This window comes from Dryas octopetala, chromosome 7, assembly GCF_963921425.1.
Source record: "Dryas octopetala chromosome 7, drDryOcto1.1, whole genome shotgun sequence".
Taxonomy (NCBI): Eukaryota; Viridiplantae; Streptophyta; class Magnoliopsida; order Rosales; family Rosaceae; genus Dryas; species Dryas octopetala.
In genome coordinates, this window is record NC_141372.1 from 18,414,904 (window position 1) to 18,434,394 (window position 19,491).

Consider the following 19,491-nt stretch of genomic DNA (forward strand, 5'->3'; position numbering starts at 1 on the left):
TGTGTTTGTTTGTGATTGTTTTTTGTTTTATTTGTTTATGTTTATTTATGTTTGTCTTAAATTTTCTTGTCTTATGTTGGTGAAATGAAATAAAGGTATTGGTGGAGACAAAATATAGAATTTATATTTTAGGTAATAAAATTATAAATTCAAATATAGTCAATATTGACCTTATATTAAAGATCTCTTTAAAATAAAACTAATGGTATAATTTTTATAAATATTTAAACTATAAATTATAACTTAACTATAACTTAATCTAACTTAGGCTTAATTTAATTATATACAATTACATTACTCTCAGCTCTTACTCTCAGCACCACTGTAGCTTCAGCACATATCACTCTCACTCTCAGGACAAAAAATCACTTTTCAGGCCAAAAAATCACTTTTCAGGCTATGTCTTACTCTCACTCTCACTTTCACCACTGTGGATGGCCTTAATTGAAAATAAAAGTATATTTGAAATCCTTTGAATAAAATTTTCCCTTATTATGCGAATGTATTGTTAAATAAATAGTATTATAGTATAGTAAACAATTCCATTTTTTGTGAATGCGATAACACCAAACTTTTATTCTGAGTTCATAATAATAAAGATAACGACAAGGGTTTGAAACCAAAAAGAAAGATAACGACAAACTGCTGAAAGCGGGAGACGCACTTTGAAAGTTTGAAGTTTGAAACCAAAAAGAAAAGCTCCGGACTCCACAGAGAGAGAGAGAGAAAACACAATGAGAGGCACAAGCCGTCGACGACCAAAGGAATCGTTCAACCCACGACCGCCGCCGACGCCACTCGACCACTTCCGCCAATTCGGCGGCGGGCGCGACTCTGATGCGAGCTTCGCAAGCAGCAGCCGGCCGTCGTCGGTGGGTATGGGTGGGCCCACCGCCACCCTGGACCTCTACAAAGACCGCTCCTTCCAACAATCCACACTCTCCGCTATCAATTCCTACTTGTCCTCTCACTCTCTCCAAGTTTCTCTGAAATTCCCCATCCCCTCCGCCAAAGAAATCACCGAAACCCTAAAATTCCTTCTCGTCCGCCTCGACTACTCCTCGCCGAAGCTGGAGGACGACCTCCCCCTCATCCTGAAATCCCTAAAATGCCCTTTCAAGCCCAACAAGTCCATGCTCCGAAACCCCACCGTCAACTCCCACCAGTGGCCCACTTTGCTTGCCGTCATCCACTGGCTCTTCCAGATTGTGCTCTACAACGACCATCTCGAGTCCAATTCGCGCCAGTTTGTCGAGAACAACGCCATGTCCGAGTACGCGCTGCAGAGTTACTTGCATTACATACGCGGCGACGACGACTCCGTGGAGGCCTTGGACCGTGAATTCTTGGACAAGTTGGAGAGTGAGAAGGAGAACGCGGACGAGAGCGTGAGGGTTTTGAAACAAAACGCGGCGGAGCTCGAGGCAAAGGTGGAGGCGATGAGGTCAGAGCCGTCGAAGAGGGAGGCTTTAGAGAAGGAGAAGTGTCTGTTGGAAGAGGATGTGAACAAGTTCAATGAGATGATAGGGAATCTTCTGAAGAATGTAACAAAATCGGAGATGGTTTTGGAGGGGAAAGAGAAGGAATTAGAGGCCAAAGTGGTGGACAATAAGAGGATTTGCGAGGAGAATGAGGAGTTGAGGAAGAGGGTGGAATTGCAGACTTTTAATGCGAGGGATATGGAGAGAATGAAGAGGGAATTGCAAGCTGTGGAGAGGGATATTGGTGAAGCGGAGGTGGAAAGGAATAAGTGGGAGGGTAATGCTTGGGATCTTGATGCCAGGCTCAGCCATAAGTTTAAGGAGCTTGAGGCTTTGGCTATGGAATCCAACCAGGCTATGAGGAGGTTTGTTCTCCTCATCATGTATTTTTTGTTTGACATAATGTTTTGTTTTGTGATTTTTTGAGTTGCATATCATTAACTTTCATAAAGCATGACAATGACAAGTCGATCCAATTGTTCATGAACCCATCAAACTCTTTACCTTGGGCAGTACTTTGAAGTTGTTTGCTTACTCTTTTCGATCTAAAGAGATCTTTGGTTCCTTCCATACCTTACAAATATTTGTTTACATAGTGTTAAAATCGAAGGTTACCATGGTTGCATTTTGATGGATTTCCCCATTTTGTAGCTATTTCTTCACAAGTGCTTTAAGTTGAGAATTGAGATAAGTAATTTCCATTTTTTTTTGTCTAGTTTTATTTCTGTTAGCTCTTGTTTCTTAAATTTTAACTATATTCATAGTATAAATGAACTTAAAATGGCGTATTCTAATTTTGTTTGACTAGTTTTTTAAATGATTCATAAGTAATTTCCATTTTTTTTGTCTTTTTTTTTTTTTTTTTTTTAAATTTCTGTTAGCTCTTATTTCTTTAATTTTAACTATATTCATTGTATAAATGAACTTAAAATGGCGTATTCTAAGTTTGTTTGACTAGTTTATTAAATGATTCATATTTGTCTAATTTGCTTGCTGGCTAATGACAGTTGACAGTTCCACCAATTTTAATGAATTTATTAATCTTTCTGATGCAATTGGTCTCTCCTTGGTGGTACTAGGTTGAAACTTGGTAATGGCTTTCAGTATGCATTGAATGCTAAGGGATCTACACCAGCTGAGGTGATGGGGATTGACTACAAATCAACATTAAAGCCTGCACTTGACTCCTACTTGGATGATATAAAGAGAAATTCTGTGGCAAAACTGGATGAGTTGATTTCCCTTCAGCAACAGTCAAGTGAGCTTTCTGCTATGATTGAGGGAAGGAGAAATCATATAGCAACACTTCAATCTCATATTGACGAAGTAAGTGGATCAGCACTAAACTTTTGGATAGACTATTTGTTCATGCATAGGAAAGGAACGAGTTTTCTTATTAGTGTATGGCATTACCATTTTCTTGTTAGGTTATTTGAAAAGTGCACATGGTTTGATACAAAACTACATAGTCATTATGCTACATGGGTGCATGCTACAACAAAAATATGTAGAAGTAACCTTTCCTTGCCTTGCTATTGTTATCACAAAACCATTGTAGTAACAACACTACTGTTTGATGATGGACCCTTTTATTTGTTTCCAAGAAAAACTTCTCAACTGCTCGATAAAATTAATTCAGAAATAATTCCCGGATGTTAGTTTCCCATGTGTGTGTGTGTGTGTGTCTGTCCAGGAGTTTAGGATAAGCAACTGGAATTCCCAAAAACATTTCCCTGCTTCTATTGTGACAAAATAAAAAATAAATAAAACCTTAGGACAAATACAGTGCAACAAATTGTATGCAGCCTTCAAAGGCTAAACCCTGTTTGTATTACTCTCAATGAACCTTTTTATTTGCTACATGACATTCTACATTGCCAAAATTAATCCTGGAATAATTCTAGGATTTTTCCACTGGAGATCTATATTTAAAGAAATTTCCAAGGTTCTCCTGTGAAAGAAATTAGTAAGACCTTAGGACAATGCAACAACTAATATGCAGGTTTTAAATGCTAAATTTTATCTGTATAACTCTTTGCCTTCCTGCATTGAGATGCTTTCCATTCTTTCAGAAAGCGACTCTTAGAATTTTCATGAGTGATTTCATATTGATCATGTGTAGGGATTTATGGTATATTGATCTCATGCTTGCTATGCTTTGACATCTTCCATAATGTGAATGTGTGTTCATCTGCATTTTGGGTTTAAAGATTATGAGTTGCAGCAACTATAACAGGTTGCAGGAAATTTTGGCAGCACACAATAAGAACCATTTGATGGATAAATGTTTGCTAGGTTAGGAAGAATGTTGGAGCTTTATGGTTTCAAGGGTGCAAGGAAGTATTATGGGTCTGAGATGAAATATAGCAAGAAGTAAGAACGGATAAATTTCAGGTTGTGAACCATTGATAGCACTGTGAATGGTACACTGTTATTAATGCACCAATATAATGAATCCTAGAACCTAACATATCCAATGGCTACCAGAGACACTTTTAATCCTATAATTTTTTTAGGGTGTCTTTGTTGGCATTGTCCTCATAAGGTCTATGTCTTTAGTCTTAGGCTTTGCCTTCTAGAATAGTATAGTAGTAATTTGCTATCTAAGAATCATGGTGCACATAATCATGGCGTCATGTGCAATTGTTAAGGCTACCTTTTTAGATATTTTAAGACCACAAAGTAGATCATAATCTCTTTCCTGGTAGAAGTACACACCATTGCAATGGTTTGATTAACTTGAAGAAGGAAAATGAGGAAAGGGAAGTGATGCAGCACAGGAGCAAAGGCTGAGCAGTCTTGCTGCAGTAATTGGGCAAAAATGTAAAGTAGAGAGAACTTATAGCAACAAACAGTAGAGAAAAAGAGAGAAAAAGGCTATTAGATCAAATAAGGAACGTGGATAGATGAGTTCCAGGGTTTAGGAACCTAAGAGAAACTCTAGAATCTGAATTCTCAGAAAAATATAATGCATCAAAACTGTTTATTACAACTTGAGGTTTAAACTTATTTAGGAAAACATATGCCTCAACTGACTAGGAAAACAATAAACCTTAGTTAACTAGGAAGACATAAAGTAAACTTAGCTTAAAAGACCTAATGAAATCAGGAAACTAGGCTCTAAATCCAACTAGGAAACAAAAATTAGAAAGTTAGTAAGTAACAATACTCTAGAATCTGAATTCTCAGAAAAATATAATGCATCAAAACTGTTTTTTACAACTTGAGGTTTAAACTTATTTAGGAAAACATATGCCTCAACTGACTAGGAAAACAATAAACTTTAGTTAACTAGGAAGACATAAAGTAAACTTAGCTTAAAAGACCTAATGAAATCAGGAAACTAGGCTCTAAATCCAACTAGGAAACAATAAACCTTGGAAACCCTAGCAGATGCTCCTGCATCAGGAAGGCTAAGAATTACATAAGTAGAGGTAGTATGGACGAAACCGACAAAGGATTTGTGGAGAACATGGCTCTAGTTGATGCAAGTGACAGAATATTCATGTAGCCTTAAGGCTTTATTGTTGTGTATGGCTCTGTGATAAAAAGGTCTGGAAAAGTTAAATGCATGACTTATGAAGTTTACATATGCCTCCACTGGCTGTAGAATTCGTATTTTTGACAAGAACACTTCTTGACAATCATCTTTGGTTAGGCAACTGCACATAAGTTACATAACACCAACTATAGAAAAGGAGTTGTTGGATGGGGGAAATCCATCATACTGCACGTAAGGCGAAAGACCTTACAAATACGACCACCTGATGAAACCAATCCGGTTTTGGCAGTTTCAACAGAGTTTGATTCAGTTCAGATAAAACCCAATATGATGTAAATATGACCATGTTAGGTAATATAAAAGTGGCCTGAGGGAGCCGTATTAGTCTTGGAGGAGGTGGCTCCGCCGCTCCGGTGCTGTAGTCACAGCATATTTAAGTTTTAGTGGTTTTGTATGCTGGTCTTGGATGCTTTTTCTGGTTTTATTTTGTGATTGATTTCGTCCTTATCTCCATAAGCTTTTATGCATCAAAGGATTATTCTTAGGAAATTATTTTTGTATCTTCTGGAAATATATAAGAACTCCATTAAAAAAGTCTCAGGTATGTTTGATTAAAGTTTAGAATATTAGGCAGTGTTATGAAATTTGAAGCTGATCAAATAGTTGAGTGGATGGAATTCACCACTGGCCATTGGCACTATTTTTGTAATGCTTTTCCCCTGGTTTTCTGTTAATATGTCTGGTTCTCTTTTATTAAGGGTAGGGTTGTTTTGTTGAACAAGATGTCTCTCTATCTTATCTTGTCTGTTATAGTGTTACTACATTATATATTCTTATATTTGACATTTTTTGGCGAGTATATTTTTGGGGTTGTCGTTAGATGCTTTTTTTTCCCACTTGATACTCCCTGTTCATTGTGATGCTCTGAGCTTGAATTGTTTCTACCAAGTTGAACATAATGTACTCTGATCACTGTTGTATGATTTATGAAGTAGAAAATCAATAGTTGAGGTCATGGTCATTTGCAATTGAGACACAAATCAGCATTAAAACAAAATTATATAAGAAAATAAGGCACATTTCTTGTAGTTATTGGCACTCTGATGCCACTGGATTTTATACATATGTTGACATCTATCAGAAACTTCTGTGCAAAGCACTCCCTTTATGTGGTTGTTATTGAATGGTTTCTGGAAGTTGGTATTTACCTCCTAATGGAAAGAGCTCCATTTCCGAATATTGGTCCTATGGAGACTGTTGAAAACTACCATTACTGTTGAAGTATCTTGTGGTTTGTTCAGGGTTGACTCTTGAAACTTGTGATGTTACAGGAACTCAGTTTATCTAATTGATTATCTGCTTTTTCACTGTGGTTTGGAGGGACTGCAAAGAAATATTATTTTGCAAGGATTGTATTTTAATTTCATATTTGTCTCATAAATAATTTATCCATTAGGTGGAAGCTCAACTGAATTTGTTGAAGAAAGAGACACAGGACTATATTTATAGATGTGCAGCAGAAGCTAACAAAATGAAGGAGGATGTTCAAATGGAGGCCCATAACTTGGATATTGTTGAAAGAGAAGCAGACGAGATTCTGAAGGTAAGGCCCCACTTGTTTCTTGAATAATTAACCTTAAGGTGTTTGTCTTTGCTGGGTAAGTCAAAGGAGATGACAATTGAGGAAAGTAGTCTGTTTCTGAAAGGCAGAAATATTCCTTAGAAGATGGTGTTTATTTAATTTTTATGCTATATGCATATCCTTTGACTAAGGAGAAATTTGTTAAGTTTTAAGCATGCCTTAATCAGTTTCATTTTTCTTGTAGACCTCCAAATTGAAATTGCAGGATGCAATCAAACAAAGTGAAGAAGAAATTCAGAAGTGCGCTTGTGAACTCATTGCAGTAATTGACTCTGTCTCAAAGTACAAAGAATATGTGCAGTCTAAGATTCTAGAAATGAAGAGAGATGTCTCAGAAACTGCTGTTTTTTTATCAGATACTCACGAAGGTTCCTTGTTATCCCAATTTGGTTTTGTGTTTCAAGCAAACCAGCAATCAGAAACAACGCTCCAATAGGTTTTCATACTTAAGCCACTGTCTTGCTGCTTACCATCATTTGATATTCTCGTAGAAGTACTGGGATTTCCATCTGATTGTTAAGAACTGTGATCATAATTGATTTTTGATCTTTGTTTGTTACCATTTTCATTAGTGGAGCTAAACAGATGGTAATTCTGCCAGTTTGAATTTAGGATGATGGTATTCAAAGTATCCTACGGTCTAGTCTTTCGAAATGTTGTATGAGGCCTGTATTTATGGATTGTCCAAAGTTTTTACCATGTCAGCAATGTATTTCTGCCAATGTAATGTATGTTTGAGAAAATGTGATTCGAGCAACTTGTTTTATGATCACCAAGATGAGAACTAAAGATGGATCCATTAAAATTAGTAATAATACTAAAATTAGAGAAATTAAAATGTGCTATGTTTCTCATTTCATGCACAAATTATATACAAGAAGTTTAAATAAACAACTGAAGCTCTAACTAAATCATCCGACAAGTTAACTACGTATAATATAAATATAGAAAGCAATAAAAATTAGTGAATTAACAACACAATCTCTTGATAATTTAAGCACTACATGTGCTACAGCTGGAATACAAATTCTATAGTTGAAGGCACTCTTTCTTTAAGCTGCTGCCTAGCATGATTTCTTGCCGTTTTGCTTCTTCAACATTCCATCGTTTGTAAGGTTGATACCAATATTGAACAGGATGGATAACAATTTTTTCTAGTTCAACAGCATTCTCCATCAAGTACATGACAAGTTCAAAATCACTTGTGCGACCATGATACCCTACCACTTCCACTACCCTGATGTATTGATGGGAGCATGCTTGATTTTTTTAATTTCTCTTCCATTGGATATAAAGTTTGCCAACTGCACCAAGGGAATAACTAGTGTGCATGCAACAAAAACTAAAAATATTAAGTCTATAACTGTTGAACCATAAAATTTAACAAAAAAAAAAAAGAAAGAAAAGAAAAACAAAAGAAAAGAAAGAGAAAGATGTGGATAGAGCCCATATTGGGAGCATTCAAATAGGGCTTAAAAAAAAAACAATACTTGGGTCACCCCTTGGGGGTACTCCAAGGTCACCCCACTCTCCCAAATTCTGATTTCGGCAATATCAGCGCATAATCGAAACCGTTCACTTTTTAGATCATCTATTATAGATCTTCTCTACAAAACATTAACTCAATCGGAAATCGTTTGGTTATATAACTGTTGTCAATTAAATAAAAAAAAATCAACGGTTTGGTAAAAAAATCACTCTTTAATTGAAAATCATTTTTTTTTTATATTTAATTGACAACAGTTATATAATCAAACGAGTTCTGATTGATTTGATTTTTTACAGAGATGATCCTTAATATATTATCTAAAAAGTGAACGATTTCGATTATGCACCGATATTGCTGAAATTAGAATTTGGAGGGATGTGGTGACCTTAAGGTACCCCCAAGGGGTGACCTAACTATTGTTCTAAAAGAAATAGCCCCACGTGCTCTGTATAAAAGAAATTTTTTGTTTTTTGGCCAAGCTGTATAAAAGAAGATTAGATGACGTGGTTTCTTTGGTTCAAAATGTCCAACTTCAAATCAATTAGCTGGGTGCAATTTGAAATGAAGAAGTGCCCCACGCACGTTTCTATGTTTCGACACCATAGAAACAAAAGAAAAGAAGGAAGAGATGCTATTGCTCTCTGATGCTCCACGTGAGAAGTTAAAAAAAAAAAAAAAAAAAAAATTTAATAATGAAAACAAAGTACAATGCGGGCTTCATGCAACTCACTTGCTCTTAAGAAAGAATAGTGCAGTGGGCTTGCAAAGAAAGACTTCAAGTTGTTAAGATGTGGTTTTATAGTTTTTATTCAATTAAAATGCAGCAAAGGCATACAAAAGGAAGGTGGGACTCTGTTGGACTTGGTGCAAAGCTGATAAGTATTTCTCAAATAACACTTACGGAGCAAAATTGAGATAAAGGTGCTGGCTAATTGGCTGGCTTTTTCTTGATGCTTCTTTAGTGTTTCAAACCTTTCAAATAAGCCAACTTGGTTCATAAGTCATAGACCGTGGCAGAAGCATCTCCAAGACTTCTATTCTTTGTTGCCAACATCAAAGCCAAGTGGAAGGGAAAAGATAAGAGAAATGAAAAATGAAGGAAAGAGGTAAAAGACAAAAATTGCCTCTTGCTGTTTCTCTAGCTTGATACAAGAAGTAATGGAGCAATCTAGGCTCACGTACGCAAGCCTACATGCCTAGTTTCAATCTTTTCTCCCTTAGCTGGATTCACACGAAAAGATCAATGAGGAATGGAAGGCTGATAAATCAGAGTCTCACAAATTGATTCTCCAACTTGCAGTCTATTCCCAAACACAAATGCATGGGTCGCTTGTTGCAAGAAATTAATAGAAAGGGCAGTGATTGCTCTCCACCCTGTTTTTTTATCAAGGCCAATATTAGGCTGCGAACTCTACCTCCAAAATCCTATCAATTGGGCCCGTCGGAAGAAAAGAAAGTTAGCTTCAGTTTGGAATACAAGTTTGCTTGCAATACAAAGCAATGAAGAGGCTAGGATATGATATGTGACAGACGGTGCAAATTTAATTTGATGGACTGGTGCTCAAAATAATATGCCCATTAATAGATAATACCAATTAGCAAATACTTAGTAAAAAAATCAAACAAAGTCCAATGGATCTCTCTCTCAAATGTTCGTCCATTAAAAAATAAAATGTGTCAATTAATAAATAATTGACACAAAATAAATTAGTGGGCACATTTTCTTAATTTCATCACAAATCTCAAGCACCTCTCTCAAGTGGTACAAAACCAAGTTTTTCAATTGGTACAAAACCAAAACCGGCCAAACTCAAATTCAACGCTAAAATGGCACAAAGCCAACCAAATCCAAATCCCTCCTTACCAAACAACGTTCGGTTTGATCCCATCATGGGTACGTAGGCAATGTGAGCGAAATTCACTCAATCTCATTCGCAAAATTCTCCAAATTCCCTTAGGAATTAATTCATACAAGTTTCTTTGAATTAATTTCGCACCAAATCAAATCCGTTCAAATTCTCCAAAAATTAGTTTTATACACAAAAATCCCTGAATGAATTTCTCAAATCAAATTCAAGGGCTAATAGCCCTACCCAAATTACTCAAATCATTTAAATGGGTCACTCATCCATTTAATTCCCAAAAGCTTGGAATTACATATGGTTTGATCCTACAATTGGTACATAGAAAACCTAAAATATGGGTGCAACCGCAATTGCAAATATATTCCATAAATCTCAAACATTTAACTAAATGAATTCCAACCTTTCAATGAGTCTTTTACCTATTGGAAATCCAAACACTTACAAAGTGATTCGTTGATTTCATTGCAATTGAAATAAAAGGGTATTGCCTTGAGCTAAGGGATTGTAATTAAGAGATTTACCATCTTGAATGGATCGTACCCAAAATAATAAAACCCTTATTCCTTAAATGAATTTGGGTGAAATTATGTTGGGTAATATTATTATTTATTTACAATTTTTGTTCAACAATAACTAAGTAATAGAATTACCATTAAGCTCACAAGACTTAGAGCATTAATTAACAAATCTCCTAGCATATGAAACAGTATAATAATGGAATAAAAAAATGACACTCCTACATCATATTAATGGCCAGTTACACCAAGTGCATTATGCCTGAGATATATGAATCAATCCACTAAAATCATTAAGTTAATAGACTAGCATTTGGTTTTAAATTAATTGAACACCGTATTTTATTATTATGTATGACACTGGTTTACATACGAGTATTCCATTCGAATGAATCTTCATTAAATAAAAAAATGTGTGTTCCTTTATTCATATTGTATAAACAAAAATGGAACCATAGCATGATCCACGACTTCCAATGACATATATCTCCACTTAACACCAAAGCATGTATATAGATTTCAAAATGTGTTTTCAGACGTACATTTTACATCTTACATTGACTATTGATTTAAAAATTGTTCTTCAGTGAAAAAAAGTTGTTCCAATGATCATTCTCTCATTCTTTTGACAAATCCCAATGATTAAACTTTTAATTTCACTTTCTATTAAACATTTGAATTAGACTACCAATCTCAATTAATCATTTGAATTAGACTAGCTAGCTAGGATCATAGGTATTTTCCTTTTATCTTGTTTAGTTACAGTTGTTAAGCATGCATTAATTTGCAATTAAGCAAAAAAGAAAATAAATAGCATGACATAATAAGGAGTAAGGACAAGACAATTACGTACAAAGATGCATCACATGACAACATGCCTATATCAAATTCATCAGTGATTATCATTATAACAAAAAAAAAAAAAAAGAAAAATCCCCCAAAGTGCACATAGAATTACTATGTAATCCACCAAGAAGAGATACCTGCAACACAAGTTTGTGCAGGTAAGGAAATGCCTTAATGAAAGAAGTTAATTGAAGAAGACAGCAATCGATCATCATCTTCTTCAAATCTTAATTCCAAATGCTTGAGATTTAATAATATAGGAAATACATGATTCTGCTTGTAGAGCTGAAAACCAAACAAGGGGGTACGTACTACGTAAGGCACTAACATAATCCAACAAAAAGAAATGAAAACCAACACATGATTATTACATACACTAATTAACCATGGATTTGTTCAGTTTGAGAACCTGTAGCTGAGAAAGATAGCATGAAAGTTGGCTGAACGTACGCCAGCATTGCAAAATCGTTGGTGACGCAATCAATGGATACCTCAACAAGCAGCGCGCGGTACATTCCTAAGAAGCAAATTTACCTCCCGTCCAACATAAATAAAAGAAACAAGGTTTGCATCACAAATCTCAACGCTTTTTATGGAGCACAATTCTATCTCCAAGTACTTTAATGCAATCGATGGCCAACAACTCTTAAATTACCCAAATATTGACAAGTCAGCAGCGATAATCGTTCAAGAACTGGACAGGCAGGCAATAAGAACTCGAGAAATTCTCCAGTTACTTCAACAGATTGATAAACAATAACTTTGAGGGACTTAAAGCCACTATACACACAAGGGTGTAGACTTGGAATATCAGAACTATTCAGAATAGAACACAAGTGCTTCAAATCAGACCCATTTTCGATATTCCTAAAAGTTTGTACGTGGGGATTCTTTGGATAAGTATAGCTGGATTTACTTATTGATCTGTGCGTGGTACATGCAATCTACTAACAAGATCAACTCAGCATTTGGACTCTCTTTTCCACTGAAAATTGTACTCACTTATTCATAGAGCTTATATTCCTAGGATCTATTAGGTCAAAATAAACCCTAATGTACGCCTCTATGTTGTTCCACCACAGTACGTATTCACCCAATTGACGTACCTACTGACCTGACACTCCATTTTTCCATCACTTGTATATCTAGTTGGGGGTTTAACAAGTAATCATGAATAAGTACTTCATCATCAAAGTTGAGGATCGTAGTAGACGCCATCTCCGAGAAAGGATACTAGTAGCTCCTTCTTCCTTGAGTGACAAGAAAGACACTATACTAACAAGAATATGATCTGGCAATTCACTGATTCGGTCCACCAAGTTGTAGTCACCCTTATTGACCCAAAAAGAATAAAAATAAAAAAGCATAACCAAAATAACGATAACAACAACCAGAAAACCAATCCATACCAAAACGTATACTAGTTAGATATCAGGGTTGAAAAAAATGCAATTTTTATACTAGTCAGATCACTACAAGAAAAAAGGGTTTGGGAGAGAAACGGAATTTGTCGCCCAAAGTAGAGTTTTGTCGCCCAAAAGTTTGGGCGACGAAACTAGTTTGTCGAGCATCTGGACGCCTAAAATGTGACGCCCAAGAGTTTGGGCGACGAACCCATAAATTTCGTCGCCCAAAGAAACCTGGAGCGATGAATTTTTTTTGTCTCCTAAAACATAAAATTCATCGCCCAAAGCATGTTTGGGCGACGAAATTATCCGTCGCCTAAACATGATTTGGGAGAGGAATAACTAATTTTCTCGCTGGAACGTGCTTTGGGCGACGGACAAATTTCTTCGCATAAGTCAATCCAAACCTATTGACACTCTTATGGAGAAAGGATGTGTCTTATCCCTTGATTTATGTCCTAAGAATGATAAGGAAAGAGAGTATATGTCCACAGTGCCTTATGCATCTGCGATAGGGAGTCTGATGTACACTATGTTGTGTACGCGTCCAGACATTTGTTACGCAGTTGGTATGGTTAGTCGTTATCAGAGTGACCCTGGTCCCGCTCATTGGAAAGCGGTGAAACGGATTTTACGATTCTTACGTGGAACCTCTGACCTCATTCTTTGTTACCATGGTGGGGACCTAAGACTTACAGGTTATGCTGATGCAGATTGGGGCAATGATAGAGATGAGTGCAAGTCCACCTCATGTTATGCTTTTATCCTTGGAGGTGGAGCGGTTTCTTGGAGTAGCAAGAAACAAACTTGTGTGGCCCTATCTACAATGGAGGCTGAGTACGTCGCCTGCTCGGCTACCGTACAAGAAGCTGTTTGGTTAAGGAAATTCCTTGGACGGTTAGGAATTATTGCTCATGCTATGGAGCCTGTGCTTGTTTATTCCGATAGCACTTCTGCTCTAGCCTACGCAAAAGACCCTAAGTATCATGGAAAAACCAAACACATAGACATCTGTTATCACTTTATTAAAGACAAGGTTGTGAAGGGTGAGGTAGTTTTGAGACATATCTTCACTGGTAGTATGGTTGCTAATCCTTTGACTAAGCCCATTGCCAGGGATGTATTCCTTTCTCATATTAGGAGTATGGGACTACGTAGGATTTGATGTGTTTTAAATTGCCTCTTTGTAATTGACTTTATTTGTTTGTTAATAAGAAGTTATTCATTACTGTGTGATGTACTTTGAATAATCATTTTACGCACTTTAGATAAATGTCACAAGGCTTGGATCAGCTTGCTCACACGGGTGATTCGCCTTGGCGCTGGGGTAGCGAGCAGGATGAGACATCTAAGTCCTTAGGCGCGGAGGTGGCGCATTAGGACGTGTATATATCTTTGGCGCCAAGTTGGCAAGCAATAATAATATACCTATGTTTATCATATGTCGCCTTAGACAGAGCTAAGATGAGACCTTAACCAAAGGTCGATCATAGAGATCTTGTCCATGACCCTATGTTGCCTTATTGGAGCCGAACGTGGAATTCAGGCAGGTGCTTAGAAGAGCGACTGGGCTGGAAAACTCAGGTTAGACGCTTGTATAGTTACTATACTAAGGTTTGTATGGCGTACGTCTATTATCTAGACACGTGACATGCTCTTTTTATGAGAATAGGTCATAGTATATATTTAATTAATACTGTATATGCAATTGCTGACCGATAGTGGGAGTGATGAATGAATCCCTGCTTCATCACTGTGTGAGCCACTTGGATCATTATTTTTGATCTTATGTTTACCCTCTGTTACTTAAGCATATGTCATGCAGAGGATACTTGATAACGCTACTTTAGCATGTTTTACTAGGACTTCACTAATATGGTCTTAAGAGGCATGTCTAGGAAAGTGGTCAAGTCTAATTGAATTGACATGAGTGCGTAAGGAAGATGATTGTGATAATACACCATGTCTTGTGACTCATTGCTGGCCAGCGAATACGTTGTATTAGTTATCAACATATGTCATGAGTACATTACATACTAAGGGATGGAACATTGCTTCTATGAGGGATTAAGAGTGTTTCATTTGGTGTAGTTCAAATTGTCTAGGGTATATATACGAGATGCTTCTGGGTGTAGCATTTTTGTTAGTTAGGTGATGACTTAATAATCTTGCTCCCGTAGCTGTACGTTCTTTCTCGTTAGGTCGCACGTCCCATGTCCTGTATGAAGGGATTAAGTACTGAAGAGATTGAGAATGCTTATGTGGTTTTCATGCCCTATGTGGGCGAGTGGGAGATGTTACAATTATTTGAAATTAACTTCATGTAATATCAATAATTATCCGCCCACTTCGGGTGGATACTATCTTATCTCAGCTGATTGGATAAAACCCATATCCCAGTTAAGAGATAAGGATGGCAGATGAGTATTGTGGTCTTTGAATTTGAATTCAAGCAGAGACCCAATCTCACCACACTTCTGATAGCTCTCTCTAGGAAACCACAAGAAAAGAGAAAGTCTGATGGTAGACTTTTATATAAACTCTCGTGCATTTACTCTTGAGACACTCGACCTTAGACAATTCACCAAAAGAGTCTGGGAGCTTTGGGAATCGTGGAAATCTTGGGATTTGACTTTCATAGCAATTCCCTTACCTTGGAGACAAAGAGTGTGCACGGAAGCTGTGATTTGCGTTCCATAGCAGCTGGGTTGATCACTGTAGATCGAGGCCATAACATCGAGGTGGTTACACTAATTCAAGACACTTCCACACGGTAAGCAATCTGAACTGGCATTTGATTTCCAATTGGCATTTGATTGCTTACAAATTTACACATGATATGTAAATTATAACATAAGCCAAAGAAAAGAAACGTATATTATAATTAAATATATAAACCTGAGTATAGGGTTGTTTTTGTCATGTAACTTGTGTAAACTTGTTGACTTGATTTGGGGCTATTGTAACGCCCTGAACCTCGAGCTCATAAAACACTGAAATATCAACTTTTTAAATCTGTTTTCTCTTTTCTTTGAGCCATGCACATAAATATAACTAAAAACAATTTTATCAAAACCATTTAAACGAAAACATTGTGTTAAAAAAATTAAATAAATCTCGCTGAGTCTCACTGCCTCGACTTCTGTTCACTGCCTCCTCAGCCTGCTTAACCTGCAAAACACCAACAACCACACTACACCATATCTGATACCAATCTGTAACGCCCCGAACCTCGGGCCCATAAAACACTGAAATATCAACCTTTTAAATCTGTTTTCTCTTTTCTTTGAGCCATGCACATAAATATAACTAAAAAAAATTTTACCAAAAACATTTAAACGAAAACATTGTGTAAAAACAATTAAATAAATCTCACTGAGTCCCATTGCCTCGACTTCTCTTCACTGCCTCCTCAGCTTGCTTAACCTGCAAAACACCAACAACCACACTGCACTATATCCATGGTACACCGGGTCATTCAAACAAACAACCCGGTAAGCTCACTAGAGCTCGTATGAGTGAAATGACTTAAACAATAATCCTCAATTAATCCTTCAATTTCCATAATCAATAATAATCCACAATAAAATCCATAAATACTCAATCACATAATGATTTCATCACCAATCATCCAAATCTCAAGATAAATCATAAATCCTCGTATTCTAATCAAATCTCATCAATAAATAATAATCAATTCGGAAAATCAAATGCCTAATCGTCAACTATTAATCTCAATCTCTAATCATTCACATCCTAACTCATAACCTCAATGCATGATCAATTTATCATTGTCCATCCTCAAGATTCAAGCCTAGACTTTACCAAGTCCTAGCCAAAACCAAATCAAATACACACAGAATTCACAATGGTCGTTTAAACGACCAAAACGGGTGGCTGCCACCACACACGATGGCTGCCCGACTTAGAACAGTACCCAAAACACACAGAAACTCACCCACGGGCTTCGGAAGACTGGCCAGAGGCCAAAAATCAACAATCCCAACCATCCGCACGACCACACGTGGCGGGACCCGCGGTGGTTCGTGGTGGTCAACCTGCACGAATTTCAAAACTCAAAATTAACGAAAACGAATTACACCGGCACGAAGGAAACGTCGAGAGGATCAACTTTTATACCTGAGTCGAAGGCTAAAACTTGCCGAAAATGGTCAAAATCGGCGACGGAAGCCGGCGGCTGGCTTGGCTTCTCGAGCTCATTGCTCGTATGGACGAATGGAGACCATGGCTAGACTCACCATGACGAGGGGAACAAAGCCCAGTAGGTCTGACCATCCAATTTCTGCCGGAACATTGAAATCGCGGTGGGGCAGCCGCAACCCTTGTGGCGACGAATCGTCGTCGTGGAGCGTCACCGGCGTGAGGGAAGGGTATGGGAAGACTCGTCGTGGCCTGGGGAAGAGAACCCAGGTGGTCCGGCGCCGCAACTCCGTCGAAAAACGCAGATCACCGACGAGAGCATCTTCTCTGTCTTCGCATCGATTTGTAGCGATGGTGGCTCAGGTGGGTGATCGGCGGCCAGGGGAAGGAAGAGGGGAGGACGGCGAGCACGGTGGACCGAACACCCAGCCCAGCCGCCGCCGGACGCGCCGCCACGCGCCGGCGACAGGGGCGAAAGAGACGCGGGAGAGAGAGAGAGAGAGAGAGAGAGAGAGAGAGAGAGAGAGAGAGAGAGAGAGAGAGAGAGAGAAATAAGTCTGACTTTTTGGGTTTAAAAACCACTTTCGTAAAAATTTCAAGTGTGCCACTCACTTCACATGTCCGTATCTTTCAAACCGTAACTCCGTTTGACGCGTACCGCGTGTCTACGAACTCGTGGACTCAAGACCTTTCCAACGTGCCCAAAGTCAAAGACGAAAGTCCATTAGTTTTAAAAGTCAACTTTTGGGTCAAGCCCAATTTAAAACAAAAATTAAAAAATTAAACCAAAACCTTTTAAATTTCCAAATAAATTCCTAAAATCCTTAAAATAAATTCCCAAAATCCTTAAAATAAATTCGCAAAATATTTAAAATAACTCCTTGAAAAATACGGGGTCTTACAGCTCTAGTGGAAAGTAGACACTCGTATGTTATATTTGATTAGAAACTCCTATGAAATATGAACGGTTGAGGTGCACCCACCTTATTGTGCTTTTCAGCTGTCCATACTAATCCAAGGGATGAAATGCTATTTACTTAAGTTGGTTACTTATAGATCGGTGCTGCTATATGATAGTGTTGGAGTGTTTAATTCGTTGTGAAATTTGGTATTGTTAATTAAGCTTTCACTGGAAAAGGATCATAGTAGACTGAATATTAAAGAAAATTCATTAATCCTTGTGCCTTTATGATGAGAAAACAGCTATATATTTTGGGTTTATTTCATATTTAGTACCTAAACTTTGACCCTTGTCTTAATGTGGTACCTAAACTTTTATTTGTCCCAATTGAGTACCTAAACTTTTATTTTGTGTCTAATAGGTACCAAAATGAATTTTTGTTAAAATTGTCAATAAAAATTAGGGGCAATATAGTCAAAGTATATTTTAATTATTTTCTTTATATGTTTAAAATTATAAAAAAAAAAAAAAACACAACAAACAAAAAAAAAAAATTAAAATTAAAAAATAATTTTTTGAAGTGACTATATTGCCCCTAACTTTTGTTGATAATTTTAACAGAAATTCATTTTGGTACCTATTAGACACAAAATAAAAGTTTAGGTACTCAATTGGGACAAATAAAAGTTTAGGTACCACATTAAGATAATGGTCAAAGTTCAGGTACTAAATATGAAAAAAACCCATATATTTTTGTTAAGTTGCTGACTTTAGTAAATGTTTAAATCTTATCCTACTTGCCTTTGTTGCTTTGTTTAGGTACACAATAATTGTACTTCAAGTTTCAGAATATAGTGGGAACTCTCATATCATTTATATAGTTTATTTTCTCCTCATGCTTCAGGAGGCTAAAAAAGATGCAACCCCAACAACCTGGATATAATATTCAAGTGTTTACCTGGAGCTTCTTGCTGATATTCCCTGGCAGAAGGCCAGTGAAGAATATGAATTTGATTTAAGGGCTGCAAAAGAACGTCTAGACAGTGATCACTACGGTTTTGTCGAGGTCAAGTAGCGAATTATTGAATATCTAGCTGTTCGCAAGGTGACCATTTATGTAGTCTTTATTGCTCTGATTATTTTAATGTTTGGCATTTAGAATTTAATGCTCATATGTTGGTTACTTTGCATTGCTGCTCAAACCAGATGCCAGATTCCCTGTGTTGTGCTTTGTTGGCCCACCAGGTGTTGAAAAAACATCTTTGGCATCATCTATTGCTGCTGCTTTGGGCAGAAAATTTATACTCATATCCCTTGGTGGTGTGAAGGATGACGCTGATATTCGAGGGCATAGGAGGACATACAGTGCAAGCATGCCAGGGAGACTCATTGATGGATTAAAGGTATATCGTATATATATACGGAAATTCTATAATGACTGCAGGCATACAATGCCTTCAGAGTCTTGACCGTTGGATGAGATATATTTGATCTAACGGTTGAGAAAAAAAACAAGGGCTGAATCGGTAGCCCATAATGAGAGAGAAAGAGGTAACTGAACAAAACAAAAGAAATCCTTCTGAGTCAGAGCAAACAAAAAACGCAAATCTCATCCGCTTCTTTACCCTCTCTCTCCCACACCCTTTCTCCGATCAAAACCCAGCCGGCCGGCGGCAACGTTGA

General features: G+C 37.1%; 1 protein-coding gene and 2 pseudogenes across 1 annotated transcript; 2 read left to right on the forward strand and 1 right to left on the reverse strand.

Moving 5' to 3' along the window:
* Nucleotides 1–681: 681 nt before the first annotated feature.
* On the forward strand, nucleotides 682–7,373 carry LOC147280246 (kinetochore protein NDC80 homolog). The gene is made up of 4 exons (XM_086251648.1): nucleotides 682–1,846; nucleotides 2,561–2,807; nucleotides 6,440–6,586; nucleotides 6,810–7,373. The coding sequence occupies exons 1-4, from the start codon at nucleotides 735–737 to the stop codon at nucleotides 7,059–7,061; spliced, it is 1,758 nt and encodes a 585-aa protein (XP_086107774.1). The 5' UTR covers nucleotides 682–734; the 3' UTR covers nucleotides 7,062–7,373.
* A 281-nt stretch (nucleotides 7,374–7,654) lies between these two features.
* LOC147280247 (uncharacterized) lies at nucleotides 7,655–13,301 on the reverse strand (annotated as a pseudogene).
* A 16-nt stretch (nucleotides 13,302–13,317) lies between these two features.
* LOC147280248 (secreted RxLR effector protein 161 pseudogene) lies at nucleotides 13,318–13,911 on the forward strand (annotated as a pseudogene).
* The last annotated feature ends 5,580 nt before the right edge of the window (nucleotides 13,912–19,491 follow it).

Excerpts from the sequence above, each read along its gene's own strand:
- LOC147280246 (XM_086251648.1), top strand. The coding sequence starts at position 735 with ATGAGAGGCACAAGCCGTCGACGACCAAAGGAATCGTTCAACCCACGA. Across the intron at positions 1,847-2,560 it reads TCCAACCAGGCTATGAGGAG|GTTGAAACTTGGTAATGGCT; the intron begins GTTTGTTCTCCT and ends TGGTGGTACTAG. Across the intron at positions 2,808-6,439 it reads TTCAATCTCATATTGACGAA|GTGGAAGCTCAACTGAATTT; the intron begins GTAAGTGGATCA and ends TTTATCCATTAG.